General features: G+C 41.9%; 2 protein-coding genes across 5 annotated transcripts; one reads left to right on the forward strand and one right to left on the reverse strand.

The window, feature by feature from the left end:
* Positions 1-32: 32 nt before the first annotated feature.
* On the forward strand, positions 33-2,596 carry LOC108719179 (nuclear pore complex protein Nup160). Of its 3 annotated transcripts, none has more exons than XR_005961956.1 (3): positions 33-296; positions 1,525-1,629; positions 2,375-2,596. XR_005961956.1 is itself a non-coding variant. In XM_018267859.2 (2 exons), exons 1-2 carry the CDS (start codon positions 1,504-1,506, stop codon positions 2,474-2,476), a joined length of 228 nt encoding a protein of 75 aa, XP_018123348.1. In that variant the 5' UTR covers positions 1,300-1,503; the 3' UTR covers positions 2,477-2,596. The 3 variants fall into 3 exon arrangements, 1 of the variants encoding a protein (XP_018123348.1); XR_005961955.1 differs by having other exon boundaries at positions 33-263; XM_018267859.2 differs by lacking the exon at positions 33-296 and having other exon boundaries at positions 1,300-1,629.
* A 486-nt stretch (positions 2,597-3,082) lies between these two features.
* LOC108719178 (serine/threonine-protein kinase 3-like) lies at positions 3,083-6,942 on the reverse strand. Of its 2 annotated transcripts, XM_018267857.2 has the most exons (5): positions 6,423-6,942; positions 5,861-5,915; positions 5,604-5,676; positions 3,726-3,901; positions 3,083-3,462 (listed from the first exon to the last, which is right to left on the reverse strand). In XM_018267857.2, the coding sequence occupies exons 2-5, from the start codon at positions 5,877-5,879 to the stop codon at positions 3,293-3,295; spliced, it is 438 nt and encodes a 145-aa protein (XP_018123346.1). In that variant the 5' UTR covers positions 5,880-5,915; positions 6,423-6,942; the 3' UTR covers positions 3,083-3,292. The 2 variants fall into 2 exon arrangements, with proteins under 2 accessions (XP_018123346.1, XP_041422287.1); XM_041566353.1 differs by lacking the exon at positions 6,423-6,942 and having other exon boundaries at positions 5,861-5,993.
* Positions 6,943-14,995: the final 8,053 nt, after the last annotated feature.

Raw genomic sequence — 14,995 nt, forward strand, 5'->3', positions numbered from 1 at the left:
GATCTTACCATGTGACCGCTCCACTGCAGATTACTCATTAGTGAGCGGCAAATGCAAACATAGGAAAGTGATAATGGGTTCTAGTGGCGGCTGCGGACTCTTGACTGGAGCTGCAACTTAAACCCCAGGGAATGGCCAACTTGTATTGTAGGTTTTGTACAGGTTGTAACCTCTACCCTAGGTTTTGGCCAGTTCATTGTGTCGCTGGATGTTTGTAGGGGGTGAAGGGATCACTGTGCCTCTGAATTTCTGTGGGGTACAGGGTGAGTTACTGTGCCTCTGGCAGCCATACCCAAGTAAACAGCTCTTGAAGCTCTCTCTGTTTGTTTAGGATAGCCGCTGCTAATTTCAAATTCGCTTGGTGTGACAGCGCTTCCTGCCTGCGTCTCTCCGTGCTCACTTACAGCTTTGAACTCAGATTACAGCAGGGGGGGGGAAGGGAGAGGAGCAAACTGAGCATGCTCAAGCCCAAGCCCTGGAGAATTATGCTGAAAACAGGAAGTCTGATACAGAAGCCCATGTGTACACAATAGAAGGAAAGAAATGCAGTGTTTCTTTTGACAGAGAGATAAACAAAAGGAACACCAAGAGCCCCAATAGTGTAATATGTATTGGTAAGGGATAATGAAATAAGAGTAAATAACATATACTCACAAACCAAGGTTACCAATAGGCAACCACTGTAAAGGCAGGTGGGGAGATTGTCCTGACCCCACTCAGGATTAAGAAGTCGCTCTCTGTAGATAGAAAGAGTATCAAGCCTCCACCCAGGGTGGACTTAGTATTGTATAAAAAGAACAGCGGCGCCAAAAGAATAAAAGGATATAAACGAGTTTAAAAACCAAAACTTGGTAATCAGAGGAGGCAGTAGTGGACTTACCTCCTCCAAGCAGACACAAAACGACTGTAATTAAGCAGTCAAAATTTATTAACAAACTCCAATCAGTGCAACGCGTTTCATGGGCTCAGACCCGCTTCTTCAGGCAATAAACATAGGAGTTACAGCATCTGGCAGTAGCATACACACTTAGCGCCTCTGTGGCAGAGGCGCTAAGTGTGTATACTACTGCCAGATGCTGTAACTCCTATGTTTATTGGAGTTACAGCATCTGGCAGAGGCGCTAAGTGTGTATACTACTGCCAGATGCTGTAACTCCTATGTTTATTGCCTGAAGAAGCGGGTCTGAGCCCGTGAAACGCGTTGCACTGATTGGAGTTCGTTAATAAATTTTGACTGCTTAATTACAGTCGTTTTGTGTCTTCTTTTGATAGAGGACTGAGCAGCATTACTGGTGTATTTATATAGATACACCTTTCTCATAAAGCTTACTTAGTTGTAGCCTATCCTTCTCCTTTAAGGCACTATCCATATGAAGTGTCTGTTTCCCTCTGCAAACCTACTGATGACTTTATTGCCTCCTGAACTGAACCAACTGTGCTTGTGCCACTGTGATAGGAAAATCAGTTCTACTGGAGAAGCCATGCGCTGTATAAAGGATAATAATGATGTTTCTTTCCCCACAGGCTCCTCTCTCTGCAACCTCTCAGTTGGTCTGGTTCCCTTATTCAGCTATTGACCATCTCCAGCAGGCTCTGGGAGAGAATGAAAGTAACCGGCACAATCAGGCTGTGAGTCCTCTGCTTTCCTCCCTGTCTCGTGTTAAAGGGGTTGTTTACCTTTAAATGAACTTTTAGTATGATGTAGACTTGTAGAGTGTGATATTCTGAGACAATTTGCAATTAGTTTTCTATTTTTATTATTTGTGGTTTTTGAGTTATTTAGCTTTTTATTCAGCAGCTCTCCAGTTTGCAGTTTCAGCAATCTGGTGCAAATAATCCTAGCAAAAATGCATTGAATTGAATAAGAGAATAGAATATGAATAGGAGAGGACCTTAATAAAAAAAAAAAGTAGCAAAAACAATACATTTATAGCCTTACGGAGCATTTGTTTTTGGATGGGGTCAGTGACCCCTGTTTGAAAACTAGAAAGAGTTAGAAGTAGAAGGCAAATAACTTAAAAATAATGAGAAATAAATGTAGAACTGGCCATTCTATAACATTCTAAAAGTGATCTTAAAGGCGAACCACCCCTTTAATCACTTCTTTTCAGGCTTCAAACTGTTTTTATATTCAACTTTTCTTTGAAGAGGAGAGAAAATGTAAAATCACTGGGTAGTGTGAAGTTGTTGGGGACTCCCAGTTGTTCCAATCACTGATCCCCTGTAGAGTCATCCCTCTCCGTTTGCACCAGATACAATGAACTGCCTCTAATAGAACATTTCTAGGTTTTTATTCTGCACACGGATGTGAGTAAAATGAGTTTATTGACTGATACTAAACCGTTCTCTCTCTCTTTCTCGTTCATTTCTGCAGATTCTGGGCAAACTCCAGAGGAAGTTGGATGAATATTTTGAGAAGCTGAAGAAAGCCACCGACGACTACAAAAAGTTAGTGCAGAAGCCGCTACGGGCGTAAAGCTGCTCAGTTATATACAGATGGACAAAAAAAATAAACTATTTTGTATGATGTGTGTCCATTATCAGATCCCAACCCCCTGCCACATGTCCAACTGAATATATAGATCTATACACTGTGTTTGGATTTGCTGTTTGATTCTTTTTCCTGCTTAGATCTGATACCCAAAATATGCTCCCTGGCTCGTTCTTTGAGAGGTGGACTAGACTGGCCAATGGATTGTACAAGAGCAGGCCGCTGATCAGTGGCTACTTCAGTCAAGGGTCCATTTCAAACCTGCCCAGATACATATGGCTGAGTTTCAATCAGATATGAATGAGGTTGGAATATCACCAGCCTAACCAGTAATATAGCAGCCGAGACTGGGACCAGTGTTACACATTTAACCAGAATTGTATTGGCTCATAAATTTATAATTCCCTGACTAACCACCCCTGTCCCTCCCCAATCCCTGCCTCCAGCTCCGCTTCTTCCCTTCTTCCTATAATCCCCTGCTCCCATATCGACCATATTTTCTCCCTAACCACCCACTCATTGTCCCTCCCCTTTCTGTGCAACCAGATTTTTTTTCCCAAAATGGTGACAACCCTAGATATTGGTCAGGCAGGACCTTCTGAGGACCCATGTATTATAATGTGCCTGGCACAGCACAAGTCCAGTATAATGCCTCTTCTGAGCTGACTGGACTGTGCTGGCACCCAGCCTAAATCAGTGCAATGGACTGTGAAAACCTCTTGGTGCCTACTCCCACGAGCAGTGTCTCCTATTTCCCCTACTCATGTATGTCAGTGGGCATGAGTATTCTACTACTTCATTCTAAAGCATGGGGGCAACACCATGCAGCAGGGAGACAGCAAGATCAACATGTGATTCCTTAATAGGAGGGGCCATTTGCAGAGTTGCTTCTTGTTCTGCCGATGTCTGTGTGCATAAGTCACAAGCACGCCGCAGCTGTTTCAGAGTCCAGAGAGCTACTCCCTTCAGTCCTGTATAGGGAAAATCATATTTGTGATTCATGAATACTAATTAGAGCTTGTATATGATTGATAAACAAAAAATAAAGACTGAAGACCAAATGCAAATCTTAGAATGCCATTGTCACTATTATACTAAAATATAATATTAAGCTAAAGTACCCCTTAAAACATGTTTATTATTCCCAGTGGCATTATAATAAAACCAACACTTGCAGCTGTTGAGTTACACTGTATGATGGTGCAGTCGTATCAAATATAATGGATTCCCCCACCTTTCTTGGCTGGCCGGTTCGGCAGAGCCGGGAGATGTTCTCCAATCTCAGCCCTGATGATCTTCTTAGGTGGCAGTTGGGTGACGAATGGGTGCTGCAGGAGTTCTTCAGCACTCCTTCTCTCCGAAGGATCCTTCTTCAGGCAGGACTCCAAGAAGGACACAAAACGTTGTGACCTGGAAAAAAAGAGATTTTAGATTTAGCTAGCAAAAAAAATTCCCGGATCATTATTTCCAGATTCCAGAAGCTGTTACCTAGTAACCATTAGCTATACCCCAGAATATACATATATTTTGCAGTATATCTATCTATCTGTCTATCTATCATCTATCTATCTATTTATCTATCTGTCCCTCTATCTATCTATTGTCTATCTCCTATATCTATCATCTATCTATTATCTATCCCTCTATCTCTCCCTCTATCTATCTATCTATCTATCTATTCCTCTATCTACAGGTATCTATTTATCTATCTATTATCTATCACTCTCTCTATCTATCGCTCTATCTATCCCTCTATGTATCTATCTATCTATCTATCTATCTATCTACAGTATATCTATATTTCCCTCTAGTTATCATCTATCTGTCCCTTTATCTGTCTATCCCATCTATCTATCTATCTATCTATCTATGGATCCCTCTATTTATCATCTATGTATCTGTTCCTCCATTTATCTATCTGTCTATCCTATCTATCTATCCCTCTATCTATTGCCTATCTCCTATATCTATCATCTATCTATCTATTTATCTATCCCTCTCTCTCACCCTCTATCTATCTATCATCTATCGATCTCTCTATCTATCACTGTATCTATCAATATATCTAACTATCTATCCCTCAATCTATCATCTATTTATACCTCTATTTATCTATCTATTTTGATTTGATCTCATTAGGGAGAAGGGACACCCATAGTATTACAGCATTACACATTATAGAAATCTTCTCCCAAAGTCTTGTCCCTACTGACTATGACTTACCTTGTGCACTTTTTCATCTCCACTTTGTACCTGTATGTTAGCCTCCCATCCACTTAGACTGTAAGCTCTACGGGGCAGTGACCTCCTTCCCACTATGTCTCTTACCACATAGCCCTTAAGCTCTTTGTCCTATGATTCTGTATATATTTATTATGTGATTTGTCTCTCCCATGGATACTTTTATATATATATTATACTTTTATGCACTGTACAGCGCTGCGGCTCCTTAACAAATAAAGTTATACATACATACCTGCCACAGTGCTACACAATATGTTGCCGTTATATAAATACATGTTAATAATAAAATAATAATACAAGCGTGCCCCAACCCAAGATTCCCCACCACTATCTCAAACTGGTCAACAAGGGTATAACAAAGGATATCAGTGGCAAATCTAGATGTCTATAAGGCTATGAGGGACAAGGTAAGGTCCTGTGATTTCTCCTCTCTCTCTCCTGACTGCACCACAGTGCACCATTGTGCACATGGCCTGTAGTTTCACAGTAGTGGGGCCCATAGTTATACTGTTATGCCCCTGAGACATAGACAGTGATTATATACATAAAATATATCATATCTGTTCTGCATCCACCTATATTTCCCTGCCTGCCTGCATCTCATGGGCCACATTTAAAGTCTGCAGTAGGAAAACCTCTATTTATATTTAGGAGGTATTTAAACAAAATATACATCCCCCTGAGCTGAGATTGAAATCTCCCCGTTATCCCAAATTTGTACAAGGGGCATGGTGAGGGCAGACTGTGGAAGCGGCTAAGTGGATATAGGAGTTGCCAAATATCCCAAGTGTTAATAAGAAAATATGGGGAGTTCCATGTCTGCAAGCACTGGTACAATGTACAGTGACACGAGCTGGGATCGACTTACCATCTGTTTGATTGAAGCTTCGGTGGTTGGGCTTCTTTTATCAGGTGCTCCACTGGGTATTGATCTGCGTATGCTAAAAGTGAAAAACATAAATATCAGGCCCATCAAACATGTCTAGAAGTTATTTATTTAATCTATAGAAAAAGTAATTTTTTGCTGGAAATAGCAAATCACCCCAAAATCCTCCCATTCTGATATAGAACCTCTGCTGCTCAATGTATAAAATAAAGTAGCCACAATTGTTGTGATTCACTTACGTGCTTTTCCCTCGGCCATTTCGATGGCGGTTATCCCCAGCGACCAGATGTCACACTGCAAAAGACACACCAAAGAGCATTAGAAGGAGAGAATTGGGTTAGTGGGTGTTTAATAAAATCTAAGTAAAAAGGCTACACTAATACAATTCTATTTTAGAAACATATACATATATTATCATGGGTGCAAATGTACACGCCATTCTCCTTAGCTCAATTATGGCCAAAACAGAACAAAATGCAACTTCCTAAATAGCCCAATGCACACCCTAGTAAATAAACACATCGTGGTATATGCCTTACAATGCAATGCAATGCTTTATTATATATAAACATGTATACAGCAATACATCTCCATTACAAACAAAAGCAGTTACAGTACATAACACCAGCGTCACAATGCAAATGAGCAAATATATTAAAGCAGACACATTGTGCAAAAAGAAAAGAAACCCAATGTTTCGGAAAAACTCATTTCTCTCCATGAAAATGACTGCTGATATGTCCCATTAACACTGATAAGTAAATGCTCTGTGTTGTTACAAGTATTATAAGTACAACATACTTTGGTGTCGTATGCCAGGCGCTAGCCCTTCTGCCTTATGGCCTCGGTTGCCATCCAATGGGGAGTCCCTTCCTCTTCGTTTCACAATCCAGTCTGTGGGTCCAGGTCCCAGCTATTTCCAAAGTCGACTGAAATGACAGAATCTATTAATGGAAAATAACTTGTTTACTCACAATAATATAGAAACCTGAATTATAAAACCCCCTGACTCCATATTCACAGAAGCTCCCCACCAGGGCCACCATTAGAAATCACGAGGCTCCATACAACAACATTTTCAGGGTCCCCCTGGGCCCCATGGCACCCAAGCCCCGCCACCCGTAAAAGTTTTTTTTAAAAAAAAACATTGGTACCAGGGCCCCTCTTACAAGTTAAAAAATTGGGGCCTCAAAAAAATATTTTTTTAAAAAAACATTGGTGGCAGGGGCCTATAAAATATTAGAACAATATATTGGTGACCAGAGGATTAAAAAAAAACACAAATTGGTGTTCAGTAGAATTGAACTCGTGGCTTCAGGACTTCAACTTCGCCTCCTTTTGTGACTTTGGGTCTTTTCGCCGCTTCAGGACTTCAATTGGGCTGTTTTCGTGACTTTGGGTCTTTTCGCCGCTTCAGGACTTAAATTTTGGCTGTTTTCGTGACTTCGGGTCTTTTCACTGCTTCGGGACTTCGGCTATTTTCGCGACTTCGGGTCTTTTCGGCGCTTCGGGAGTTCGGCTGTTTCGGCTTTTCGGCACTACCGCATTTTCGGCTGTTCGGCTGGCCGCAGATCTTTGGCGCTGGCAAGGGGGGCCCAGATCTTTCTAAACTGCAGCACTGCCGGGCCCCCCTTCATGCCCGGGACACTTGTCCCCCCTGTCCCCCCCTGATGGCGGCCCTGCTCCCCACCATCCATTACTCTTACAACTGTAAGTTTTACTCACTGATCTTCACTTTGGCAGTCTCTGTGAGCATGATGTTCAGGCTCTTGATGTCTCTATGAACGGCCTGGTTCTTGTGGATGTGGTTCAGCCCCTGGGGAGATTGAGGGGTAAATCTGGCCTTACCTTTAAAACCTCCTTGCAGACATAACCAATCCAGGTCTCCTTCAGGGATTGGCCATTGGTCTTGCTGATGAGGTTGTAGAGAGCCTCCACCACAGTAACTCTCCAAGAAGCACATCCTTGGTCAGCCGACCATCAGGAGGCTGGAAAATAAAATAGAAAAAAAAAAGGATTTTATTGATAACATAATATTCCCCAGGGTACAAAACATGTCTCACTTCCGGCAGTAGCGGTGAGTGTTTTACCCTCCTTTCTACTCACCTTATAAATCTCGAAGAGGGGTCTGGATTCCGCCTGTGGCTAAAGGAGAAGAGAAAGATTCTATTATATTCATATACTTTTTCTGTATCTGTTCTCTATAAAGCAAAACCCTAGATTCAGATAAAACAGTAGCAGTTGCCTTACCTTCCTCCAGGGGGCGCAGAATGTCATTGCTGGGATTTGTAGGCCAGAAACAACTAAAAGACCACAGGCTGCAGGTCTGACAAGGGATGCTGGGATTTGTAGGTCAGTAACAGTTAGAAGACCACAAGCTGCTGGTCTGATAAAGGATGCTGGGATTTGTAGTTCATTAAGAGCAAGAAGACTATAGGCTACAGGTCTGATAAAGGGTTGCTGGGATTTGTAGGTCAGTAACAGCTAAAAGACCACTGGCTGCAGGTCTGACAAGGGATGCTGGGATTTGTAGGTCAGTAACAGTTAGAAGACCACAAGCTGCTGGTCTGACAAGGGATGCTGGGATTTGTAGGTCAGTAACAGTTAGAAGACTACAGGCTGCAGGTCTGACAAAGGATGCTGGGATTTGTAGGTCAGTAACAGTTAGAAGACTACAGGCTGCAGGTCTAACAAGGGATGCTGGGATTTGTAGGTCAGTAACAGTTAGAAGACCATAGGCTGTAGGTCTGACAAGGGATGCTGGGACATTCAGGACATGGGTAACAGTGACTGGGAAGTTGCAGCTCCAAAACTTTTTCCTTTAAAGCTTTTTAAGAAGTCAGTTTTATATGCAAAGTAAGATGCAAAGAGAAATATGGATATTAATAGTCCTGGAGGAGAAACACCAAGTGGCCTATTGTCACTCCAAACACTGGGTGACCCCTGTTATATGTGAACATAGGGGATTTCAGACTTTTGCCCTTAATGATTGCTGAAACACTTTTTAATAAGTACATTTTACAGTGGCGGAACTACCGGGGGTGCGAGCGGGCCAGGGCCCGCACCCCCTCAGGCCCCCCCGGCAGTCCGTGCGCCACTGACAAAAGCAGCCAAATGCGGACGTATGGAGAGGGGCGGGGCCCGGCTGCGCATCACGCACCAGGGCCCGCCCCCTCTAGGATCGCTACTGACATTTTATATACAAAGTGAGATACAGAGAGAAATATGAATAATAATAGCATTAGAGGAGAAACCTGAACACCAAGTGACCAACTGTTACTCCAAACAGTCAGTGACCCCTGTTATATGGGAACATGGGAGATTTTAGACTTTTCCCCTTAATCATTTCTTAACTTTCTCTTAAAAGCTTTTTTAAGAAGTAAATGTTATATACAAAGTGAGATACAGAGAGAAATATAAATATTAATAGCATTAGAGGAGAAACCTGAACAGCAAGTGGCCAACATAGTAACCCCTGTTATATGTTAACATAGGAGATTTCAGACTTTTTATTATTTCTTAACTTGCACTTATTTTACATATAAAGCAATTGGAATCCAAAATGTTATTTTATACTTTCTGTATTTAGCCTGACAGGTGTGTAGTCTCCCTGCATCCCTGTTCCTTCCCCCAACCCCAACTCTCCTATAATCTATTAAAATGACAAAACCAGGGCTAATATCTAGAGATGTCGCGAACTGTTCGCCGGCGAACTTGTTCGCGCGAACATCGGGTGTTCGCGCTCGTTCGCCATTTTGGGTTCGCCATTGTTGGCGCTTTTTTTTGCCCTCTCACCCCAGACCAGCAGGTACATGGCAGCCAATCAGGAAGCTCTCCCCTGGACCACTCCCCTTCCCTATAAAAACCGAAGCCCTGCAGCGTTTTTTCACTCTGCCTGTGTGTGCTGAAGAGATAGTGTAGGGAGAGAGCTGCTGCCTGTTAGTGATTTCAGGGACAGTTGAAAGTTTGCTGGCTAGTAATCGTTTTGATACTGCTCTGTTATTGGAGGGACAGAAGTCTGCAGGGGTTTGAGGGACATTTTAGCTTAGGTAGCTTTGCTGGCTAGTAATCTACCTTCTACTGCAGTGCTCTGTATGTAGCTGCAGTGGGCAGCTGTCCTGCTTCTGATCTCATCTGCTGACTGCTGCAATAACAGTAGTCCTTGTAAGGACTGCTTTTATTTATTTTTTTGTTGTTTTACTACTACTACTACTACTACTACTACTACTACTATAAGAGCCCAGTGCTATTAGTCTAGCAGTGTTGGGGAGTGGGACTGGTGTGCTAATCTGCTGCTCCTAGTAGTTCAGCAGCACCAACTTTAATTTTTTTTTTTTAATATTCATTTTTTTTTTATTTTACTTTTTTTATTTTACTACCGCTGTAGTAGTGTATAAGTTGACCTTTTAGGCATTATTTGCCCTGTAGGCATTATTTGCACAGTGTTTTCTTCAACCCGCCATCTAGCTGTGTGACCTTGTTCACATTCTGTCTAAATATCCATAATATTACCGTCTCCAGAAAAAACACCGGAGTGACTTTTTTCAAGCAGCCATAATATATTTTACGTAATCCGTATCCACCGCTGTAGTAGTGTATACGTTGACCTTGTAGGCATTATTTGCACACTGTTTTCTTCAACCCGCCATCTAGCTGTGTGACCTTGTTCACATTCTGTCTAAATATCCATAATATTACCGTCTCCAGAAAAAACACCGGAGTGACTTTTTTCAAGCAGCCATAATATATTTTACGTAATCCGTATCCACCGCTGTAGTAGTGTATACGTTGACCTTGTAGGCATTATTTGCACAGTGTTTTCTTCAACCCGCCATCTAGCTGTGTGACCTTGTTCACATTCTGTCTAAATATCCATAATATTACCGTCTCCAGAAAAAACACCGGAGTGACTTTTTTCAAGCAGCCATAATATATTTTACGTAATCCGTATCCACCGCTGTAGTAGTGTATACGTTGACCTTGTAGGCATTATTTGCACAGTGTTTTCTTCAACCCGCCATCTAGCTGTGTGACCTTGTTCACATTCTGTCTAAATATCCATAATATTACCGTCTCCAGAAAAAACACCGGAGTGACTTTTTTCAAGCAGCCATAATATATTTTACGTAATCCGTATCCACCGCTGTAGTAGTGTATACGTTGACCTTGTAGGCATTGTTTGCCCAGTTTTTTTGGTTGCAGCCACTGAAGCACAGTTGCCAGAAAAAATATGCCATATAAATGCTGAAAATAGTAATTTTTTGCCATACGTTGACCTTGTAGGCATTGTTTGCCCAGTTTTTTTGGCCGCAGCCACTGAAGCACAGAGGCCAGAAAAAATATGCCATATAAATGCTGAAAATAGTCATTTTTTGCCATACGTTGACTCAACGTATATGGCAAAAAATTACTATTTTCAGCATTTATATGGCATATTTTTTCTGGCAACTGTGCTTCAGTGGCTGCGACCAAAAAAACTGGGCAAACAATGCCTACAAGGTCAACGTATGGCAAAAAATGACTATTTTCAGCATTTATATGGCATATTTTTTCTGGCAACTGTGCTTCAGTGGCTGCAACCAAAAAACTGGGCAAACAATGTCTACAAGGTCAACGTATGGCGAAAAATGACTATTTTCAGCATTTATATGGCATATTTTTTCTGGCAACTGTGCTTCAGTGGCTGCGTCCAAAAAAACTGGGCAAACAATGCCTACAAGGTCAACGTATGGCAGTTGTTTAAAGAGAACAGTAGATTACTAGCCAGCAAAGCTACCTAAGCTAAAATGTCCCTCAAATCCCTGCAGACTTCTGTCCCTCCAATACAGAGCAGTATCAAGCAGATTACTAGCCAGCAAACTTACTATCATCTGTCCCTGAAATCACTAACAGCTCTCCCCCTACACTATCTCTTCCAAGCACACACAGGCAGATTTTTCAGATACATTTTTGCCCTTGATCCCCCTCTGGCATGCCACTGTCCAGGTCGTTGCACCCTTTAAACAACTTTAAAATCATTTTTCTGGCCAGAAATTTTTTTTTTAGATGTTAAAGTTCGCCTTCCCATTGAAGTCTATGGGGTTCGCGAACCGTTCGCGAACCGCTCGCGTTTTTGCGCAAGTTCGCGAATATGTTCGCGAACTTTTTTTCCGACGTTCGCTACATCCCTACTAATATCCCAGGTGCTACCTAGTGACTCAATTTAGTAGTGATTTGCTTCATTTATATCATAATCCGTTATTTAACATGCGGCCAAATGCCAGTATGTACTTCTGTGTATTTATCCTGAGTTGTCTGTAGTCTCTCTGTTTCCCCATTCCTCCCATAATGATATTTTCTATTAGAATATGCATAAAACCAAGGCTAATATCCCAGGCACTAGCCAGTGTCACACTCAAATAGTGATTTCCTTCATTTCTGCCATTATTTCCCTTAATGCCCCTGTGCATCAATGCTCTGCTCACCTCTGATCCCAGAAATAAAAAAGTGAGTTTACAGCCAATCATGTTTTATGTTTATATCCAGTAAGGAGTTGTGGGGGTTCAGCTCATGAATCTTTGATAAGGAATATTAATTCTAATGGCCAATGTAAGATGTCTCAATGAGTGAGCCCTATTGAAACCTTCCATGAGCCTCTATTGATTTGAAGTTTACACAGAAGATAATTACCTGCCCTGGGATGTTGCACCAGCTGCTCTGTCATAGATCTCCCTTTCTGATTGAAGGTATCCAGTGATGTTCCACCTCTACCAAAGGTTCCCATCCTTCTTATACCTCTGTCCTACCAAGAGGTAAAGTCCTCAAACCATTGGAGAGCACGTGTGACTGAGTCACACAGACCAACTGCAGGAAGTTTAAACTTCGCTTCGCTGCAAGTTGTGCAGATTCAGATATGAGCAAGACCTTTATAGAACTGAATAAATAAGATAGTTAACATTTACGCCTCTGTGTCCTTTGGAGTCAAAAATCTCTCACAGTGGGCTCCTAAAATATTGGATTAGTGGATTTCAATTTTATAAGAGGGGATAATTCCCTATCCTGGGATGTTGGTGTCATTGAAAATTCCCAACACATTCAAGTAGACTCTCGAGGACTGTGGCAGCAAACTGTAAGGGGCATTTAATGCAGACTGACACAGCCAAGACCCCATTGCAAAATCTCCCCAATACTCCAATCAATGTGTGGGTTATGTTGCTTTAACCAGGGCAGGCCTAACAGCACAGGAGTGGATGCACGGTGGATAAGGTGGAAATCAATGTATTCAGAACATGTGCCTCCCACACAGACCTCAAGTTTAGGGGTTACTGATGTAACTAAGCCACTGCCAAGGACATTTTCATCTATTGACAGGAGAGGAATGTAAGGGACAGACATTTTTTTTTAAAAGGTATTTATTTTTCAACTTTCATGAGGATACAAGATATAGTGCAAATAGAAAGAGATTGTTACAGGTATATTGCATTTTGCATCTCTGAAAGCCATTTTCAATTTACAGACCTTGGGATCCCCAACATAAAGGTAGGTGGCAAGAATTAAGAAAGAAGTAAGTAAGTAGGTAGGAAAGAGAGAACAGTATGAAGAAAAAGTAGGGGGGTGGGAGAATGACCAATCTGCAGAAGAAACAAATAAATTAATGATAACCCAAAATCACAATCTTTGCAAGCCTACCTGAGACAACAATATATTACAATAAAATATTGATCGTATTCAAAACCTGCTTTAGGTTAATTACAAGTATTTCTACAATCTTAATAATGCTAGTCGGCTAAGGCTTCAAGCCAATCCATATGTTGAACCGGTATATTTACTGTTCTGTTTGTATAGGTTTCATTTCGCAACAGCCAAAGTGTCCGAATTTTATTGAATTTTGTAGGACAACCCCTTGCGTAGTAAATTTGTTCCAGAGCTCGTAATGTTTGTTCCACCAGAGCTATCCAGTAACTGAGGGTAGGAGGGTTCTCATCTTTCCATTTTATGGCTATTGCCCGTTTTGCATGGAACAGGAGAAAGGTGAGTCCTTTCTGTTCTTGATGTTGTGGTATACTGTAGGTAGTTGAGCAGTAATACCTTGGGGTGGAATTCCACTGGCATTGCCATGAGTTGAGTTATATAATCAGCTATTTCTGTCCAGAAGTGTTGGATTTGGGTGCATTCCCAAACCATGTGAAATCTGCATTATGGCTGTTGCATCTGTTGCACTTGTCCGGGAATGCCGGGTTCATTTTATGTAGGGTATAGGGGGTATAGTAGGCACGGTGTACTTATATTGGATAAGTCGGTCCCTGGATCTTATTAAGGGGGTAAGAGAATTGGCTAGTATATATGTCCATTGCTCCATTGTAAGATCCGGAATGTTAACAATCCATTTCTGCAGCATTTCCTGCCTTGTGGTTTGGTAACTGGTACATAATAAAAAGTATACTGCAGATAGTGATTTTGGTAGGTGCTCCTTACGTAATAGAATTTCTAGTCGGGAAAGTTCAATCCTGGGGGTGTTGGACTGAAATTGTTGAGTGAGAGCATGTCTCAGCTGTAAGTAACGAAAGAACATTCCATTGGGCAGTCCAAATTTGTCCTTAAAGGACCAGTAACATCAAAAATTTTTACAAAAAAATTCGTTACAATACAACGAAAAAAAACATCAAGACCAATTAAAATTTAAAATAGCAAATCCTTTATTAAGATATAACTTACAGAAACTCCACTTCCTGTCTTCTACAGAAACGGCGAAAGGGCGACCATCCATGCTGCTGTGCTTGATTGCTCTTCTCTGGCTCTTCACTGACAGCGTGTCGATCTCCTCCAGCTCTTCAGAAGGCCGCGGCGGTGTTATTATGCCTGTCCCCACTGTAACATAGCAGACCGCCAGCATACCAGGGTAACCCAGAACCCCTTGCCCCTGCATTATTTTAACCCTCCTGGCACCGAGAATATTCCTTCTGCCTTCTGCTGTGGGCTGTTGGGGAGACACGCAAGAGCTGCATCTCTGCAGAGCCTGCCTTCGGAAAGTGAACCAGCTGGCCGGCGCGTTTGTGAACGCATCCCCAAGGCGAACTGCTGCCTTCACGATGGCTCCAATCACCTGATTCCTCCAGAGTGGAGGTTATACGATCCTCCACTCTTTGTAAAAATTTTTGATGTTACTGGTCCTTTAAGTTGTTGAAAAGGGACAGACATTTTACCAGCAAAAGTTGCGTCAACAAGATTTCCAGCAGCCCCTGAATCAATGAAAGCCTTATCAGTAACACAAATCCTAGAACTAGTGTTACAGGGAGCAGAAATACAGCCCAAATGAGTCTCTCCGACCTCAGACAGGCTCAGGAGTTTTCAAAATTGTACTGGGCAGGTATAGACAAAATGGCCTTTAGTACCAC

This window comes from Xenopus laevis, chromosome 6L, assembly GCF_017654675.1.
Source record: "Xenopus laevis strain J_2021 chromosome 6L, Xenopus_laevis_v10.1, whole genome shotgun sequence".
Lineage (NCBI taxonomy): Eukaryota > Metazoa > Chordata > Amphibia > Anura > Pipidae > Xenopus > Xenopus laevis.

Excerpts from the sequence above, each read along its gene's own strand:
- LOC108719179 (XM_018267859.2), top strand. The coding sequence starts at position 1,504 with ATGATGTTTCTTTCCCCACAGGCTCCTCTCTCTGCAACCTCTCAGTTG. Across the intron at positions 1,630-2,374 it reads GTAACCGGCACAATCAGGCT|ATTCTGGGCAAACTCCAGAG; the intron begins GTGAGTCCTCTG and ends TCATTTCTGCAG.
- LOC108719178 (XM_018267857.2), bottom strand. Across the intron at positions 3,902-5,603 it reads AAGCTTCAATCAAACAGATG|GTCACAACGTTTTGTGTCCT; the intron begins GTAAGTCGATCC and ends CTTTTTTTCCAG. Across the intron at positions 3,463-3,725 it reads GAACCGGCCAGCCAAGAAAG|GACTGAAGGGAGTAGCTCTC; the intron begins GTGGGGGAATCC and ends TTCCCTATACAG.